At 45.3% G+C, this 18199-nt stretch overlaps 1 protein-coding gene across 1 annotated transcript in view; it reads left to right on the forward strand.

Annotated features, from left to right (window-relative positions):
* Positions 1-18199, forward strand: part of ppfia2 (PTPRF interacting protein alpha 2) — a 413910-nt gene that overhangs the window by 175640 nt on the left and 220071 nt on the right. Inside the window, exon 3 of the mRNA XM_067999463.1 lies at positions 2747-2911. Coding sequence (XP_067855564.1) covers positions 2747-2911 — 165 coding nt within the window. The remainder of the gene's footprint in view (positions 1-2746; positions 2912-18199) is intronic.

The following is an 18199-nucleotide window of genomic DNA, read 5'->3' on the forward strand; positions in this document are numbered from 1 at the left end:
ATCTCTAGCACCATGTGCTACAAAGCTACCTTAGCCATTTTTAAAAATAACCTAGGGGATAAACATGCTGGAATTATGGAAACTAACATTTTCATACAAGGGATTATAAAGGTAATTTTCTGCCTTGTACTTCTAGGACAGAGCATTGCATGGACTATCACTTGGGCTTTATATTGGGTATGCTATCCTTCGTGGCCCATATTCCAATATGTGCTCCTTTGGCTCAATCCTTGTTTGTCCAGATTCCTATGCACCTAGTCTATGTGCGTGCCACTATTTGCAGCCTCTGCCAATCTGGTATCAACCTCGCATTTGGAGAGTTCTGCTCCTTCTTCCAAATCAAAATATGTTGAAAACAACAATTGCCCCAGAACCAATCCCTGCAGTACCTCACTAGTCACTTCTTTCCATGCTGATGATGCTCCTTTGCTCGAATCTAGATACATTGGTCCTTATCCCAGTGGTTTCTCAGGGGTTCCCTCCAGCACCAACTCCACGAAGTTTGCAGGATCAGCAGAAGGGTGCTTAATTTGCATGGGGCCAGTTGACGCCTGTGCCAATATGGGAATATCTCTGGTGCACACCTGTTACATGCAGATAAATACATGCAGATAAATTTGGAATCTGTCCACCATTGGAGGGGGGGTTGCCCAGACCCCACTTAGTGTCACCTTGGCTCCCCATCTGTTTTTTTTAATTCATTTTTTGGGGCTCCAGGCTGCTTCTCTGCCTTGCATACCTTTCTGGCCCAATGGTGCCCACTTTTGCCCATCTGCAGGGTGGTATCCCTCATCTAACTTGGCAAACTGAAGGTTCTCCCACTTACAAGGCCGATCGAAAAATCCCAGAAATAATATGGATCTTGCATAACTGGGTCCCTGCCATTTTTCAGTGGGCTGCATTGGACCTGTGCCAAAGTTACTACAGGAGTCCAGTGGAACCCCTGAGGAAATCTGGGGCCTCTATAGCTACAGAGTTCCCTTTGTCCGTTAACTCTGTTATAGCCTGAAATAACTTGAGTAGATTTGTCAGTTTAGATCTGCCACTTGTAAAAAGTCACATTAATTATTTCTTATACGAACAATGATGGACAGGAAATGTCCCTCTGGTCCATTCAGCCTTGCTCCACACAATTACGATGCCTTGTGCATCACAATATATAGACTCCACATCCCACCCAAAAACCATGTGATCTCCTGGGAGAGGCAAAAAGCCAGATAAAAACCCAGGCCAATTTGGGGGAAAAAAATCGAGGCAATTCCTCTCTGACTCTCTTAGGCAATCAAAACTAGTCCAGGAGATCACCCTGGCCCTGATAATGCCATATTATCATACTATGTTTAACTTGATGCCACGTTCTTCTCTCTTTCAGGATGTTGTACTGACTACAGATGTCAAGTCAGAGGTCTATAGTTTCCTGGATTACCCTTTCATCCTTTTTCTAAATTGTCACAACATGTACCAGGTCTTTGGCACACTCACAGACAGTGATTTGCTTAAAAAAATGTCAGAAATGTGAAACCAAACTGCTCTACAGCAGCATTGCATGTGCATTTAAAATTTTTTTTTCTATCTTACATTTCATTCACTAACAAATTCTATCTATTTCCTATGCTTCTGCAGTGGCCCACATCATCCTGATGCCTGTGCTTTTTCAATGTTCCATTCCCACCTGATCTTGGCTCACTTTTCATGGCCCAATCCTTCCAGATATCTATGCCTTTTTCCATAACCCATTCCCTTTCCAATCTCTCTGGCCTATAAATTCGGCCATGCAGTGCCAATTTTTAGGGTACTGACCGGCCTACCAATCCTCCAATATGGCGGGCAGGAAGCGTGCGCACATTTCCGGCCGGTAGTGCACCGACCACCATATTTAGTAAAGGAAAATTCACCACTACAAGATTGGTTTGTCCTGAAGCGTCAGCACCAGTGCTGACAACTCTCAATAAAACTAGACCTTGGGACCGCCAGCTACCAAGAAGATAAGTTTTTCAAATTTATTTACAATGCTGCTCCTGACCCTACATTTAAAGAATGTGGGCCAGGACTCCCCCCGATCACCACTGTTCCCCCTCCCCCCCCCACCTGATTGCCTCTACTCCCCCACCCGATCGCCACTACTCCCCCACCCGATCGCCACTACTCCCCCAACCCAGCCTCTGATCCCTCTGCCCTAGCTCATCATTTGCCTTGTAAGGGGTTGACAGAAGTTCTGACATAACTGAGTTTTCTTCATTTTCTTTAGGGTTCTGCCAGCCTCCCTCTGAAGTTACGTGTAGAACCTCTATAGAATTTTGGAGCCTGGATATAATTTACTTTGATTTTCAGAAGTAATTTGATGAAGTTCCACATTTGAAAGTTTTGGGAAAGAAGTTTAAATCAATAGAATTGGCAGTAACTTAAATATCTGGATTGAAAACTAGTTTGGCACTAGGAAGCAGAAGTTGATGATCAATAGAATAAGCTTATTCTGGATGGCAATGACTAGCAGACATCTGTTTCGGTCCTCTGCTGTTCACATTATTTATAAATGACTTGGAGGAGAGTAGCATTATAAAATTTCTTGAGAAACCAAATTATAAATGATAAATGGTATTCAAAAAAGGAGCTAAGGTGAACAAATCAAAGATAACTATTAACTTAGAGTTATTGTGATTTTTATATATTTGTTGTTATAATCAAAATAAATTATGGTTATTAAGTAAAAATATAGTAAATATAATTTTTATATCATTTCTTTCAGCTGCTTTTGGAACATTTAGAATGCCTTGTGTCAAGACACGAACGATCACTGAGAATGACAGTGGTGAAACGGCAAGCTCAGTCTCCTTCAGGGGTTTCCAGTGAAGTTGAGGTTTTGAAGGCATTGAAGTCACTTTTTGAACACCATAAAGCTTTAGATGAGAAGGTAAGGGAGTAGTTTACATAGAAGGGGTGGTTCCATGAGCCTTCACTCCCAGCAAGAAAGTGACACTCACTGGGAACGCATTTCAGGAAATCATGGAATTAACCTTAAAGTCAACATACTGTAATTATTTTGCATTTCTTTATCCCTTTAAAATTATACATCCGTTAAGTAGAAAATATTTCATGCTAGCTCACTGTGTTTTCTGTTGTTTCTAAAATACATATTTCTCTTATAACTTGTTATATTTCTGAAGTGCAGTGTAATTCCAGATTGTTAAAAGCAGAATGGAATGAAGAAGCACAAATGTTTCACTGCTGAAATTGAAGGCTTTTGTGTCCTGATAAATTGATGTTTATTTGAGTACTGTTAGTATATCAAAACTATAAATCAGGGAACAGACACAAACACTGGGGTTATGAAATTACACTGTGTCTTACATCTAGCACACATGCTAGTTTTGTGTTTGTGTTGTGAACATTTTGTGCATTTGCACAAATATACGGTGTGTGCACTGTTTCCCCTCTCTTGAATTTGCTGTTGTGCATAAGCTACCATTGCCAATTTTGATACACAGACCCAGCATTAATGATTTGTGTGCTTGTTAAGACTGGTTCAGTGGCAATCAACAGTGCAAAATTATTAAACTGTAATTTGAGGGGGCATCACTCCGAGCAACTCAGCCATTCTCCATGCCAGCTTATACCATTTTGCTGCACTCCCTCAGCACTGCTTAGGTGCTCCAGTTTCATTCGGGGGAGACCCCCTAATTACATTTTTTTTCCACATTCTTAATGAGCCTTACACATAGCATAAGTAAGGCCAACTAATTTAAATATCTTTATGGTGCTCCCAGCACATAGCACATGATGTGTTGGGTACGTGCCCAGGTCTGGAGGTGGGCCATCTAGCGCCAGTGGCTCTTAAAGGACTGTTGCCTGCTCTCAAAGCTGTACTTGTGATTCTAACAAAAATGGTTGGGGGAATTCATTGATCAGGCATTGGAAATCCTGCAGCAAGAGATTCTGCAGCATTAATAGTCCTATTTGAAGGACAGGTATACCCAGTAATAAAGAGTGACATGTTTCCCTTGAAGAATCCATTTCAAAAGTTATGGGGCTTACCCTAATTAGCAATAAGGGCTTATTGAGCCTTTCACATATTGCATGCTCAGGCTCCATGCATTGAAAGCTTTTAGACATTATATTAATATGCACACTACGCATAAGGCATAAAGAAGGATTCAAGCCTTCATGCTCCATAGAATGGGGCTCCTACACCTGAAGCAAGCACCTATGATCACATTATTGGCCCCATAGTGTTCCCAATCTCATGGAATTTACACAGAGTAACTTGTGCATTCCTGAGAGTGCCTTAAAAAGGAGAAAAATGAACTCTTAAAAACTCTAAAACACAGAGAAGGTGTTTACTTTGTCCCTTATATAACGAGATTGTACATGCTGAAATAATTATCAGGACATCATAATACTGAAGGTGGCAGTAATTCAATAATAAGGAATCCTGTTGCAGCACTATCTGAGTTGTGTGGGTGGAATTGATTTATAGAGAATACTTCAGTCGTGGTGTATGATTGTGTTTGTTTCGGTTATGAAAAACCCATAATTTGCAAGCATTTCAACTGTTGAATAAATTATTTTTTCTCATGAATGAAATAAACTCAACAATATATTGTCAATCGCTATACATACGGTATTATATTCATTATACTAGGCGATCTCTTGTGACATTACTTACAGATTTGTATCAATCTGCTCTGAACAGTCCCAGCTATTGTTGGTGGATGGTGCTCAGCATGTTATGATCAGAAGTGGAGTCCTTGCTCATTCCAGCTTACTCTCTTTACTATAAACCTTCAAGCCTCCTATGAATTGATCTCCTGTACCCTCTTTCTGTGATGTTATTCATTTAGTTTATAGTTCTTCCTGTTTTTCTTCATGGCTGTGTTATGTCTTGATTTGCCTGTTTGTTATCTTACTCTGCTTTCAACTTGTTTTTCTCAATAACAAAGTTCATGAAACAATTAAAAAGATGAGAATTCAGCTGGCCGATTTGCACATGCACAGGAGGCATTTGGGAGGATGTTGGGATGTACTTGGCACCCATACATTTAATGGCACCTTGAGAGGGAGTTTCCATGAGAGTGTGTCAGAAGGCCTCCAAATGTAAGGACTCAGCAGGCCAGGTCGCATCTGCATCACTCTGTTTCTGGAAGGTGGAGAAGTTGTTGGAGTACATTTGTAAATCCGTTTGTGATTTTTGTGTGTGTGTGTTATTTGTAACATTATAAATGTTATATTTAGAGGTATAGAGTTGAGTTGGGTATCATGGTAGCGAAAGCATTTTTTCCCAGTGGCATATGATTGGTGATTATTTTTAGTAGAATATGATTGGGGAGAAAATTGAAATTGGGAAGAAAAGCTTTGTGCAAAGTGATTGATTATTTTCTTACTTTTGTTATATTTTCATCATTTATCAATCAGAAAAGAGAAAAACACAGACTTAAACTGTTAACCAATGAGGAACAAGGACAACAGCTCAAAAGGTGTGAAGTAAAAATTCTATGAGTTGAGGAATTCTTGACAACCAACACTATCACAAAACAGATCATGTATCTTATTTTCTGTTGTGGGACCTTGCTTCTGAATTGTGTGTAAGTGTGTACAGCGAGTGGTGAGGATCTAGAATGCACTGCCCGAGGGGGTGGTGGAGGCAGATTCAATGATGGCCTTCAAAAGGGAACTGGATAAGTACTTGAAAGAAAAAAATTTGCAGGGCTACGGGGGTAGGGCGGGGGAGTGGGACTGGCTGGATTGCTCTTGCATAGGGCCGGTGCGGACTCGATGGGCTGAATGGCCTCCTTCTGTGCTGAAACCTTTCTATGATTCTATGCATTTGCTTGCACAACAACGGTGACTACACTTCAAAAATAATTCACTGGTTGTGAAGTATTTTTGTACATCCTGAGATTATGATAAGGTGCTATATAAATAAGAGGTGAGAAATTGGGCCGTGTAGCACCTATCGTTTCGACGCTATGTGGCTGCCCGAAGTGCCAAGATGGCGTCTTGGCTGTGCACCCACATTTCCAGTGTGAAGTGCGCTGGACGCCGTCTTAGTATAGGCATTAGTGCATGCGCAAATATCGAACGTCGGCTGCATGTAAAGTAAGGAGAAAATGGATACAATCAGTGTGCAACGCTGATTTAAAGTGATAAGTTCCAAAATGGTGTCTAACGCTCAACTCAACGCACAGTCTTAACCACGACCATCTGAACATACAGTCTTAATCACGACCATCTGAACATGTCTTAGAGTGTCTGGAGGACCCCCACCAACGCTATTTAAAGGGACCATACATGATTTACAGGTTAGTGGCTGAATTATTGCTTCAGGCTGCCGATACGTTTGTAACTGGTTTTGGAGGTCTCCTATACTTGAACACTAGGATGTGGGGACATAGCCTAACATTTAGAGCCAGCACGTGCAGGAGTGAAGTTAGGAAACGCTGCTACACGCTAAGGGTGGTAGAAGTTTGGAATGCTCTTCTGCAAATGGCAGCTGATGCTAGCTCAATTGTGACTTCTAAATCTGAGATTGATAGATTTCTGTGAACCAAGGGTATTAAGGGATAAGGGGCTAAGGCGGGTATATGGAGTTAGGTCACAGGTCCGCTATGATCTAATTGAATAGTGGAACGGGCTTGAGGGGCTAAATGCCACTGCGACTTGTTGTCTCCTGATATGCGCTACTTTCTCCAGCAAGAAAGCGGGATGTGTGTCTGGGTGATGTGCCTGTCATGGTTGAATAGCTGCCAGTGTGTGGCCTGTGAATTGTGGGTGGACAACAGTGGTAATGTGTGAGGGTGAGAGGAAGCATCTGATTGGAAGAGTTGAGTACTGATTGAAAGAGTTTATTGGTATGTGGGTGATGGGGGTGTAGTGCGTGGAGCAGTGGAACATAAGAGCATGCGGTGCAGTTGGTAGGAGATGACACTTGACAGTTGACCTCACTTGCCTTGACCACTTGTGTCAAAGCATTGAACTTCTTCCTGCACTGCACCCATGTTCGTGGTGCAATGTGCCTGGCATTGACTTCGTCCCCTGCTGCCTCCCACTGCCTTTTGGGCATATGTCTGGAGGGACTCTTGCTGCCCCCCCACCCCGCGGATATGAGATTTCCCTCCTTCTGTCTACATCTTGCACCAAGACCTCTAGTGCATCAGCAGAGAACCTTGGTGCACGCACTGTCACAGGCCTGGTACAAACTCAGATCAGCAGATTGGTGAGGTCTGGTGTGCAGATTGGAGGATGTGGGATTTAGTACTACGCAACCTTTATTCAATGTTTTAACATAACTCATCAGTTTGTAAACATAGGGACAGAACTGCAGCTGTGTCTTAGGTGTGCGACATCTGATCTCAGTTCAGACTCTGTGCAGACAGCAGACTGTTATTTTTAGCAAACAACAGGTACCAACTACCTTTAAGAGATTTTAAGAGACATTCTCCCTTTAAGAGATTGGGGCTCCCCCTGTTGGTGGAAAGTGTGAATTACATTGAATCTTCGCGTCAACGCTGATTTCCAACGCTGCTTGAAAGTAAGTCCTCAGGCCCGACTAAAGTCTCGTCCTGCCTGTGCAGGGGCCATCGGGCATGGGTTATTAGTGGATCGCGCTATCTGTGCCCAGTAATAATCCAATTTTTTTCCCCCAAGTTCTTCCGTTCTGAGAAAAGTTATGCAATCGTCACACTTTGCTTGTAATACTGATAGTTCAATGTGGCATCGGCTGAGTATTGCTTTCAGATTTGTGCTTTTTTTCGTTGGTGTGAAGTGAAACAATGATAGGAAAGAATTTGAAAGGTATTACTAAGTTCTCTATATTTTCTTACCCCAGTAGGACCAGCATTCTGTGTTGGGCTACAAGACCATTAGAATGATGGGTTTGGTGTGCGGTGGGCACCTCTCTATTTATTTATTTTTTAAATGAAGGTATCATAAAGCTTCAGATGCATGGTTTTTGTGGTATAATAAGCTATTAGATCACCAAACTTATGTCAAATAAATATAGAAAAGTGAAAATAATATTAAAGTAAACTTGTTCTTGATTGGTTCATTAGACATGCATGAGACCAAAGACTGTATTATCACTTCTGGAACCTAGATTCAGCTCCAGATCAATGGGATGAAAGTTGCATTTCTTTGCTGACTCTTAGTCTTTTGTGAAATGGGCTGTGGCAGTCTGAACTCAGATCCCAATTGCCATGAGTCCACAACACAAAATAGCCGATTACTCAACACAAATTGGCAGTCGCATTCAAGTAGCCCTTATGAATGACAGGTGGGGGAAAATAACATTTCACAATGGTATAGCAGTGAATATATGTCTGGCATTGGGCTTAAGACATGATTTAAAGGTATTACAAAGAGAGATTTTCTCTGGCTTGTGTTCAGCTTGACCAGAAAGAACTCAAAAAGTGGAAGCTTTTCCATTCCACAATGATATCCCTCACCTTATCAAACACAAAAATGAATCAAAATATTCTTATACAATATAGAATACCAGGGAAAATGGGCAGCATAATTTTTTTTATTTGTACAGAACCAGATAATTCATTAAATTATGTTTTTATTAGAATATTTATAATATGATGTAAAGCAAGAATGTACACTAACACACAAAAGGATACGTATTTGAGTCCTTACCACCAGGACATATTGAAATCTCATGGGCAATAAACTTGGAATTTTGCGATACTCGCTTGTGATGGACAAAGTTCCTTGCCAAGGCGAGAACTTGAAAAATCTACCTTAAAATACCATGACACACAAATTCACTATTAATATTAGGAATGACTCAACTATTATTGTAAATAAGTCTATTTTTTGTTGCTGTTTTAAGAAAACATCGGTGTACATTTTGTCAAAGGCCACTCAAATTTTATTAATCAAATTACTGGTTACTGCCATCATATTAAACAGTAGATATTATTTTTGTATTTTTGCATACTTGTACCTAACTATAGCAAAATATAGTTGACCAAAGAATTCTGCCAACTGGACTTTAATTTTCAGCAGCACCCTGCAGCAACAATGTAAACCAACAGGCTGAACACAATGGGGTCGATAATGTGGTCTTGGCATTCCAGAGATGCTCCATAAGTCTTTGCCTGAAGGGGCTTGCTTCACTCCATTATACAAGGTCAGCTCATTAACAGCAATCAGTGAATAGGCTTTGAGGGATCAGGATGTGAGCCACTTGGTGCAGTCTTTGCCCCACTCTTGTAGCTATGGTGTTGATATAGCTAGTCCAATTCAGCTTCTGATCAATAGTGACCCTCAAGATGTTGATCGTGGGGGACTCTGCCATTGACAGTCAGGGGAAGATGGTTGGGCATTTTCCTGTTGGAGATGACCACTGCCTTGTACTTATACAAAGTGAATGTTATTTGCTACTTGTCAGCCGAGGCCTGGATGTTGTCCAGATCCTACTCCAAGCTGGCACGGGATACTCCATTATTAGAGAAGTTGTGAATGGAACTAACCTACTCCTGACAGAAGGAAGGTCATTGATAAGGAGCTGAAGACAGAAGGAAGGTCATTGATAAGGAGCTGAAGATGTTTGGGCCAAGGATGCTTCCCTGGGGAAACGCTACAGCGATATCCTGGGGTTGTGATAATTGGTCTCCAACAGCCACAACTATCTTTCTTTATGTCAGCCATGACTCCATGCACTGAAAGTTTTTTGCTTCAGCTCCTACTGGCTTTAGTTTTGCTAGGGCTCCTTGGTGCTGCCTTGATGTCATGAACAGCAGCTCTCACCTCTCCTCTGTTTTAGTGTTTAGCATGAAGGTAGTGTAACCCTGTGTAGTAGCTTCCCTAGCTAAATACTTAATTCTTGCAGTATGTATGGTACTGGTTTTCACATGCAGTCATGCACTCCCCATTGAACCAGGATAGTCTCCTAGTTTAATAGTGATCAAGGAATCAGAACCAGGTCATGAGGTTACAGATTGTGGAGATATAGAGGATAATTTTCACTTTAACCTCCCGGGTGGTAGTCTGGAAGAGCAGTTCACCCACCCATTATAGAATCTGCCCAATTGTTATCCCATAATGGGATGAAAATCGGTTGGGTTCTGCAGTAGTTAGGTGATCTGTTCTTCCAGATTATTGCCCAGCAACAGGAATTTACCTGCATTTTAAAGGTCTGGACCACTTGGCTTCAGAAGCCTGGCTACAGAAGATGACCCAATGTTCAAAGAATTAATAAATTGCATTTTTATTGTTCTTCATAACTGAGGAGCATGGGAAAGTTAACCTCATTGTGAAAACTGTATACTCTTTATGCGTGTATCTTACGTAAATAAACTGGGTATTGATCTGAAGTTGTGCTTATCTCAATGCAATGTTTTTCGGTCTTCCCGCCATGAAGAGAGGCAGCACTTGTGATCTTTCAGCAGCCAATACATGCAGCAGAGATCTGTTTTTAAAATCCCTGAGTCATGCGACTGTTTAACTAGATATTGGGCAATAAAAGGTACACTCAAGATTGTAGGGAATGCAAAGTCCACTTATGGGAATGACTGGTGATGCTGAATCCTGAGAAAATATCTACTTTTTAAAAAAAATGTGAAAATTGTGACACTGCTCTTTATTCGTAGTATTGCTTTGTGCACTTTGGCAATACTCAGTGGGGTTTAAATTTAACATTGTTACATTCGTTTTATGGGCCTAAAATAGGAGCAACGATAATCAATTTAGTAGGGCAGAGCCCGTGTCTGATCTGCAGAGGCATTTGGACAACTGCTAAATTGTTCGGGTCCATTTTGTAGGTGGCCCATTTCAATATTGAATTGAGGCTCCTGCACCCATTTCGGACCCGGATTATTAAATTGGTTTTCCCTCGTCAAAGTTTGCTCCAAATCTTCTAGGAGTATGGTATTTGTGCAGTCAGAAGGTAAGAAGGAGTGCTCCTCCTGGCTCCACAAAACAACTGCGGGCTCTTGCCGGCCTGCCCTCGCTTCCCTCCTGATTGCCTCCTTCCCCTCCTGGACTAACCTGTGGGTTTCGGCACGGGGCCAAATTGCAGGGCCTCTACATTCCTGCGTGTAGTCACTGCGGACTGCTGGAATCCAGTTTAAATGCTAACAAATTTAGGTTGCAGTGTTTTGACCAGGCTTTCTTTCACTTTCACTTTTGTGAAATCTTCTCAGTTATTTGGCAATTCCGGAGGATAAACTGAAGAAAGTGGAAATGCTTTTTCTAACAAAGTAAAAAGCACATACAATCATATGATGCGGGTTGTCACTCCCACCTTTGGTGGAGCAAGATAACAACTTTGTGGACTGTATCCGAGCATCAAAGAAGTTTTTGTGATCTTATTCAACTGCTTAATTTTGAGTTTCAGCTGATGTGGTCTCCTGCCACTTTCCTTGCAGGTTCAAAAGTGGGACTGCACCCTTTTATGTACTTTGGTGAAGTTTGCTTTCTTGGCTTGTGCAGGACCCTCACATTCCCAGTTGCTAAATGCCAGGTTCTTTTCTTCTGGCAGAGTTGATATTGCTGTGTCACTGTCGCCAAGCCAATCTTGATGATTGCACTTGCAGAAACTTAGGCCCCGATATTTACAGGGAGGCTAGGAGAGTGCGGGGGAGGCCGAAAACGGCTGAGAACTCGGCGAGACTGGGGATGCGGAGGTCCTGCCGAACTTAACAGCAGGACCTCGATATCATTTTTTTCTTCTGTTTCCATCCAGTTGCAGGCCAAATTGACAGTCTTGCCAGTGGCCAGGAGGTAACACTAATGGCAGGAGGCCACAGCTAGGGACCTTTGAGGCAGTGATTGGCAATTGGGAGGGGGGAAGGTTGGCGTTCGAGGCTTGGTATGGGAGGAGTTCAGCCGCAATTGCAGCATGGAGAGGTCAGCGATCAGTGCTGGGAGGGAGAGAGGCCATCACAGGAGGGGGGGAAGGTCGGCGATCGGGGCTTTGTGGGGAGGGATTGTCCGCAAGGGAGAGGGACTATCGGGACTGGAGGGGGGGAGGCGATCGCGGCGGGGGGAGAGAGAGGCCGCGATCAGCAAAGGGAAAGCCTATGGATGTGACCCTGACCCCATCACAAATCCTGGGCTCAGGGTGATTTACATAATATGAGTGGCCATTTTTAGCGCAACTGGGACAGTCGCTTCAACAAATGGAGGGATTTCATTACAGCACCTTGCCGCAGCAAAATAGGACAAGTGTTCCAGTGAAGGATCTTTTTAAAATTAAATCACTTTCCAAACAGCAATTGATTGCTTTGCAGTTGATAGGAAAGCACTCTTTTAAATTATTCTTTCCCCACTTCCGCCAAGATCAATGCCTGGAATACTAGTATGCCTGCTTCATGCAGGCGTGCATTATGTTGGGGGCAATGGAGGTGGGACGAATGAGGAGAATTTGGATGGATGACATTATCTCACAAGCGCTACTTCTTCCAGTGACACCCACATGGAGAGGGGGTAGGGAGGGATAGACACAAGAAACGCCCGGCCCCAGTTCCGGTGAAATTAAAAATTGGTAAAAAAGGGCCAGAACCAGAACCCTCCCAGATAAGCATGATCACTGGTTTATGACGATCAAGCAGACTCTAACTTGTCATAAAATAATGGTGTATTTTGATACTAGAGGTCTATGTTGATGCCAGTCCAGTGGGCTTAGGAGCCACCCTTATGCAAGAAGATGACCTTAGTACAACTAAGACCTAGGGCCCGATATTGGGAGGGCGGCGGGTTCGCGGTGGAGGGTCAACTGTCGGGGTGCTCCGCACGGAATCGCAGGCTAATTGGATCCACTTACCTGTGCTTCTGGGTTTCGCGCTGGAAAGCTGCGCAGCGGGTGGACTGCGCATGTGCAGCATAGACTGTCAGCTGGAGGAGCCCTATTTAAAGGGGCAGTCCTCCACTGACTGATGCTGCAGGAAATATGAAAAATTACAGCATGGAGCAGCCCAGGGGGAAGGCTGCTCCCAGGTTAATGATGCCTCACTCCAGATATCATTGGATGGGGTGAAGAGGAGGGGGAGCACAGAGATCTTCCCCCCACCGCGGCAGGTGGGAGGAAGCGGCCTGCCTCTGCCACCAAGAAGGCCTGGCTCGAGGTGGCAGAGGAGGTCACCTGCACCACCAACATATCGCGCACCTGCATACAGTGCAGGAGGCGCTTCAATGACCTAAGTAGGTCAGCCGAAGTGAGTATACTTACTCATTCCCCTACACTCCGTCTGCCACATCACCGCCCCCACCCCACATCTCCTTCTGCACTGCCAACACTACTCTGTCACATCACCCCTCACACCCACTCAAAGCTCATCCTCATCTTACCTGCACTTACTCACCTTGCCAGTACTCATCCCGCCACTACCACTCAACCCAATCCTCATACAATCTCATGGCTCTATCTCATACTCACCCTCTCATGCATCTCTTTCACGGTCAGCCTCACTCAACCTGCCACTACCTGTGCTGCAGCCACAGGGCATGCATCACATATGTGCAGCAGGAAGCGTAAGGCAAACGTGTTGTGAGCATGAAGGGGATGCACAAGGGTGTTTGAGGGTTTGTCACGGTTTTTACCTATATTTAATTTCTGATCAACTCACATAAGATATTATATTGGCACCTCTACTTCCACGTCTTTGCGAATCTTGTCTGATTTGTGCAATAATGCCCTTTCCTGAGGATCACAATGAAGACCCACAACTGATGCCACCATTGGGCCCGATATTAGCACCCACTATCAGGTGCGTTCCTGGCGGGGGGGCTCCGAAAATCGGGGAATCCCGGAGCGGGTCGGGAGCCCGGCTCCAACCCGCCCACTTCTGGGTTCCCCACAGACGCGCTGACGTGCGCGCGCAGCCCCCGCACGTGGGACTCCCACGGGCAATTAAAGCCGGCGGGGTGCCACTTAACAGTATTTATTCTGGTATTTCAGGTCGTTAACAGATTTAATTAAGGGAATATGTCAGGAGGGGTGGGATTTTACAAACAACTGGGACTGTTTCCCGTACTGGGCGAAACACTCCCAGTTGAAATGGACGTGTTGCAGCCATCAGCCAGTAGCAGCTGCAAAGGTCCATTTGACAGGTTGTGGGGGGAGACCCTCACTCATTGCAGGAGGCCACTCTGTCACCTTGGACAAAGTTTGGCCTCCACCACCCTCCTTCTAACAGTCAAATTCACCAACTTGCACACTTACCCCAGTGTCCAGACACATGTACCTACCTTGCGGACCCCCTCAGATGGACATCTTCCAGATGGGTGCCGCCGTAGCTGCAGTCATGACCTCCTCGGAAGGCAAACAGCATCACCAGCCTCGCCGGCCACGCCGTCCACCTCTGACAAGTGGCGCCCCACAACACAGTGCTGTGACACATCCACTTGCACAGCAGGAGGGAGGGCAACCGCAGCGAGAGATGCGTTGCAGAGGGCAATACCCTCGCCACAGGGACCACAGACCGAGGCTCAGCTTCCTGGACCTCTCTGAGCAGCAGTGCACACGGAGGCTCAGAGTCACTCGACATGTAGTCGTGGACATCTGCAGCCTCCTTCATGCCGAGCTGCTCTCGGCTGGCCCAAGCACCATCTTCTTACCTGTCGCTGTCAAAGTCACCACTGCCCTCAACAACTTCTCCTCCACATCCTTCCAGGCTGCCACCGGGGACATCGCTGATGTCACTCAGTCGTCTGCACAAAAGAGCCCTGCAAATACACCTACACCCACTCTGCAGTGACACAATGGGTGGCATCAAGTGTGGGTCTTCATAGTGATCCTCAGGAAAGGGCATTATTGCACGAACCAGACAAGATTTGCAAAGACGTGGCAATAGTGGTGCCAATATTAGATGTAATGTGAGTTGATCAGAAATTAAATAGAAGTAAAAACCATGACAAACCCTCAAACACCCTTGTGCATCCCTTTCATGCTCACAACACATTTGCCTTACGCTTCCTGCTGCACATATGTGATGCATGCCCTGTGGCTGCAGCACAGGTAGTGGCAGGTTGAGTGTGGCTGACCGTGAAAGAGATGCATGAGAGGGTGAGTATGAGATAGAGCCATGAGATTGTATGAGGATTGGGTTGAGTGGTAGTGGCGGGATGAGTACTGGCAAGGTGAGTAAGTGTAGGTAAGATGAGGATGAGCTTTGAGTGGGTGTGAGGGGTGATGTGACAGAGTAGTGTTGGCAGTGCAGAAGGAGATGTGGGTTGGGGAATGTAGGGGAATGAGTAAGTGTACTCACTTTGGCTGACCAACTTAGGTCATTGCAGCGCCTCCTGCACTATATGCAGGTGTGTGATATGTTGGTGGTGCAGGTGACGTCCTCTGCCGCCTCGATCCAGACCTTATTGGTAGCAGAGGCAGGCCGCTTCCTCCCGCCCGCCGGGAGGAAGATCTCTGCCCTCCTCCTCCTCCTCCTCACCCCATTCAATGATACCTGGAGTGAGGCATCATAAACCTGGGAGCAGCCTTCCCCCTGGGCTGCCCCATGCTGTAATTTTTCCTATTTGTTGCAGCATCAGTCAGTGGAGGACTGCCCCTTTAAATAGAGCTCCTCTAGCTGACAGACCTTACTGCGCATGCGCAGTCCGTCCGATGCGCAGCTCAGCAGCGGGGAACCCGGAAGACCAGGTAAGTGGATCCAATTAGGCTGCGATTGCACGCGGGGCAGACTGATTTCACCGGGCACGTTACCCACGTGCCCAGTCGCCCCCCCCCCCCGCCGCGAACCCGCAGCCCTCCTAATATCGAGCCCACTGTGTCACTGCAGAGTTGGTGTAGGTGTATTTGTAGGGCTCTTTTGTGCAGACGATTGAGAGACGTCGGCGATGTCCCCATTGGCACCCTGGAAGGATGCGGAGGAGAAGTTGTTGAGGGCAGTGGTGACTTTGACAGCGAGAGGTAAGAAGATGGTGCTCGGGCCAGCAGGGAGCAGCTCGGCATGAAGGAGGCTGCAGATGTCCACGACTACATGTCGAGTGACTCTGAGCCTCCATGTGCACTGCTGCTCAGAGAGGTCCAGGAAGCTGAGCCTTGGTCTGTGGACCCTGTGGCGAGGGTAGTGCCTTCTGTGACGCATCTCTCTCTGCCGTTGCCCTCCCTCCTGCTGTGCAGGTGGATGTGTCACAGCACTGTGTTGTGGGGCTCCACGTGTCAGAGGTGGACGGCGTGGCCGGTGAGGCTGGTGATGCTGTTTGTCCTCCGAGGAGGTCATGACTGCAGCTACGACGGCTCCCATCTGGAAGATGTACATTTGAGGGGGTCCGCAAGGTAGGTACATGTGTCTGGACACCGGGGTAAGTGTGCAAGTTTGTGAATTTGATTGTTCGGAGGAGGGTGATGGAGGCCAAACTTTGTCCAAAGTGACAGAGTGGCCTCCTGCAATGAATGAGGGTCTCCCCCCCCCCCCACCACCTGTCAAATGGATCTTTGCAGCTGCCACAGGCTGATGGCTGCAATACGCCCATTTCAACTGGGAGTGTTTCCACCCATACGGGAAACAGTCTCAGTTCATTGCAAAATCCCACCCCTCCTAAAATGTTATGTTAATCAGGTCTCTAAACGACCTGAAATACCTTAATGATTTCCTTAAGTGGCACCCCGCCGGCTTTAATTGCCGCCGGGAGTCCCACATGCGGGGGCTGCACGCGCCTGTCAGCGCGTCGGTGGGGAATCCGGAAGTGGGCGGGTTGGAGCCGGGCTCCAGACCCGCCCCGGGTATCCCCGATTTTCGCAGCCCCCCCCCCCCCCCCCGCCGCGAACGCACCCGCTCGGGCTGCGAAAATCGAGCCCCTGGTATCTATGCCAGTTGTTCACTGAATCCCACAGAGAAATGCTGCATCCAAATTGAACATGAAGCAGAGGCAATCATACGGGCTGTGTCACAATTCCATCTATGCAGCCATGATTGACATCTTACAATAACAACAACTTGCATTTATATAGCAACTTTAACATAGGAAAACTCCCAAAGTCGCTTCACAGAGGCATAAGGAGAACATGGATGTTGAGCCAAAGAGGGGAATTTAAGAGAAGTGCCTAAAAACTAGGTCAAAGAGGTGGATTTTATGGAAGGCTTTAAAGGAGGAGAGGGAGGCAGAGAAATGGAGAGGTCTAGCGAAGGAATTCCAAGAGCCTAGGCACGGAAAGCATGGCTACCATTGGTGAGACAGAGAGAGAAAGGGTGCACAAAAGGTCTGTGTCAGAGGAATGGAGAGTTTAGAGTGGGGGTCATAGCACTGGAGAAAGTTACAGAGACGGGGAAGAGGGGTTTAAAAACAAGGATGAGAATTTTAAATTTGAGGCGCTAAGGGATCAGGATCCAATGTTGGTTAGCAAAGACAGAGGTGATGGGCAAGTAGGACTTGGTGTTGGATAGGATAAGGGCAGCAGAATTTTGAATGAGTTGAAGTTTACGGAGGGTGCTGGATAGGAGGCGGATCAGGCAAGCATTGAGACTGGAGATGACAAAGGCATGGATAAAGGTTTCTGGGGTAAATGGACTGAATTAAGAACGGAGGTAGGTAATATTTGAATTTGGAAGTAAGTGGTGTTTGTGATGAAGAGGATATAGAGCTGGAAATGTTTACATCTCAGCAATCTATGATCCTTTCCAAGCCACAGTCTAAACCTTCTAGCATCCTTTGCTAATCATTAGTTATCACCCTGGAACTTATAATCCTACTGAGGACATGTCGCAATACCCAGATCCAAATGCTGTCACAAGTTATTACTTGTTGCACCAGGTGCTTGCTATCTTCAGGATTTCCCAGTGAGCCTTGTAAGGGGTGCATAATGAGATGATCATAATTAGGTAGCTTCATTTAATTTCTTACCTTCCGTTTTTATGCAGGAGAAAACTGCATTGGAAAGCGCTTACTTTCCATTGAATGCTGTCTTGTTATATGTTGCTGACTGGTTTGAGTGCTAGTTGAGAGTCCTAATAATTTAAAATGAATATTGCTGCGGTACCAGGTTGGAATATTGCAGTATTATGATTAGTTCATCAAAGAAGCAACTGAGTCTGAAGTGCTCTGAGTTTACATCAGTACAGAATTATAAGATACCCAAGACAGAGGCAAAAGTGGACTAAACCAAGAAATTTTGATTACTTAATCGGCATTAATGCTGGACCTATTTAATCACTTATGGAACCATAATGTTGAACCACATTTGTTCACTAAGTAGCACCATGATGCACTTGCACAAAAACGTGCCTACAATTTATACAAATCT

Source organism: Heptranchias perlo, chromosome 18 (genome assembly GCF_035084215.1).
Source record: "Heptranchias perlo isolate sHepPer1 chromosome 18, sHepPer1.hap1, whole genome shotgun sequence".
In the NCBI taxonomy this organism is placed as follows: Eukaryota; Metazoa; Chordata; class Chondrichthyes; order Hexanchiformes; family Hexanchidae; genus Heptranchias; species Heptranchias perlo.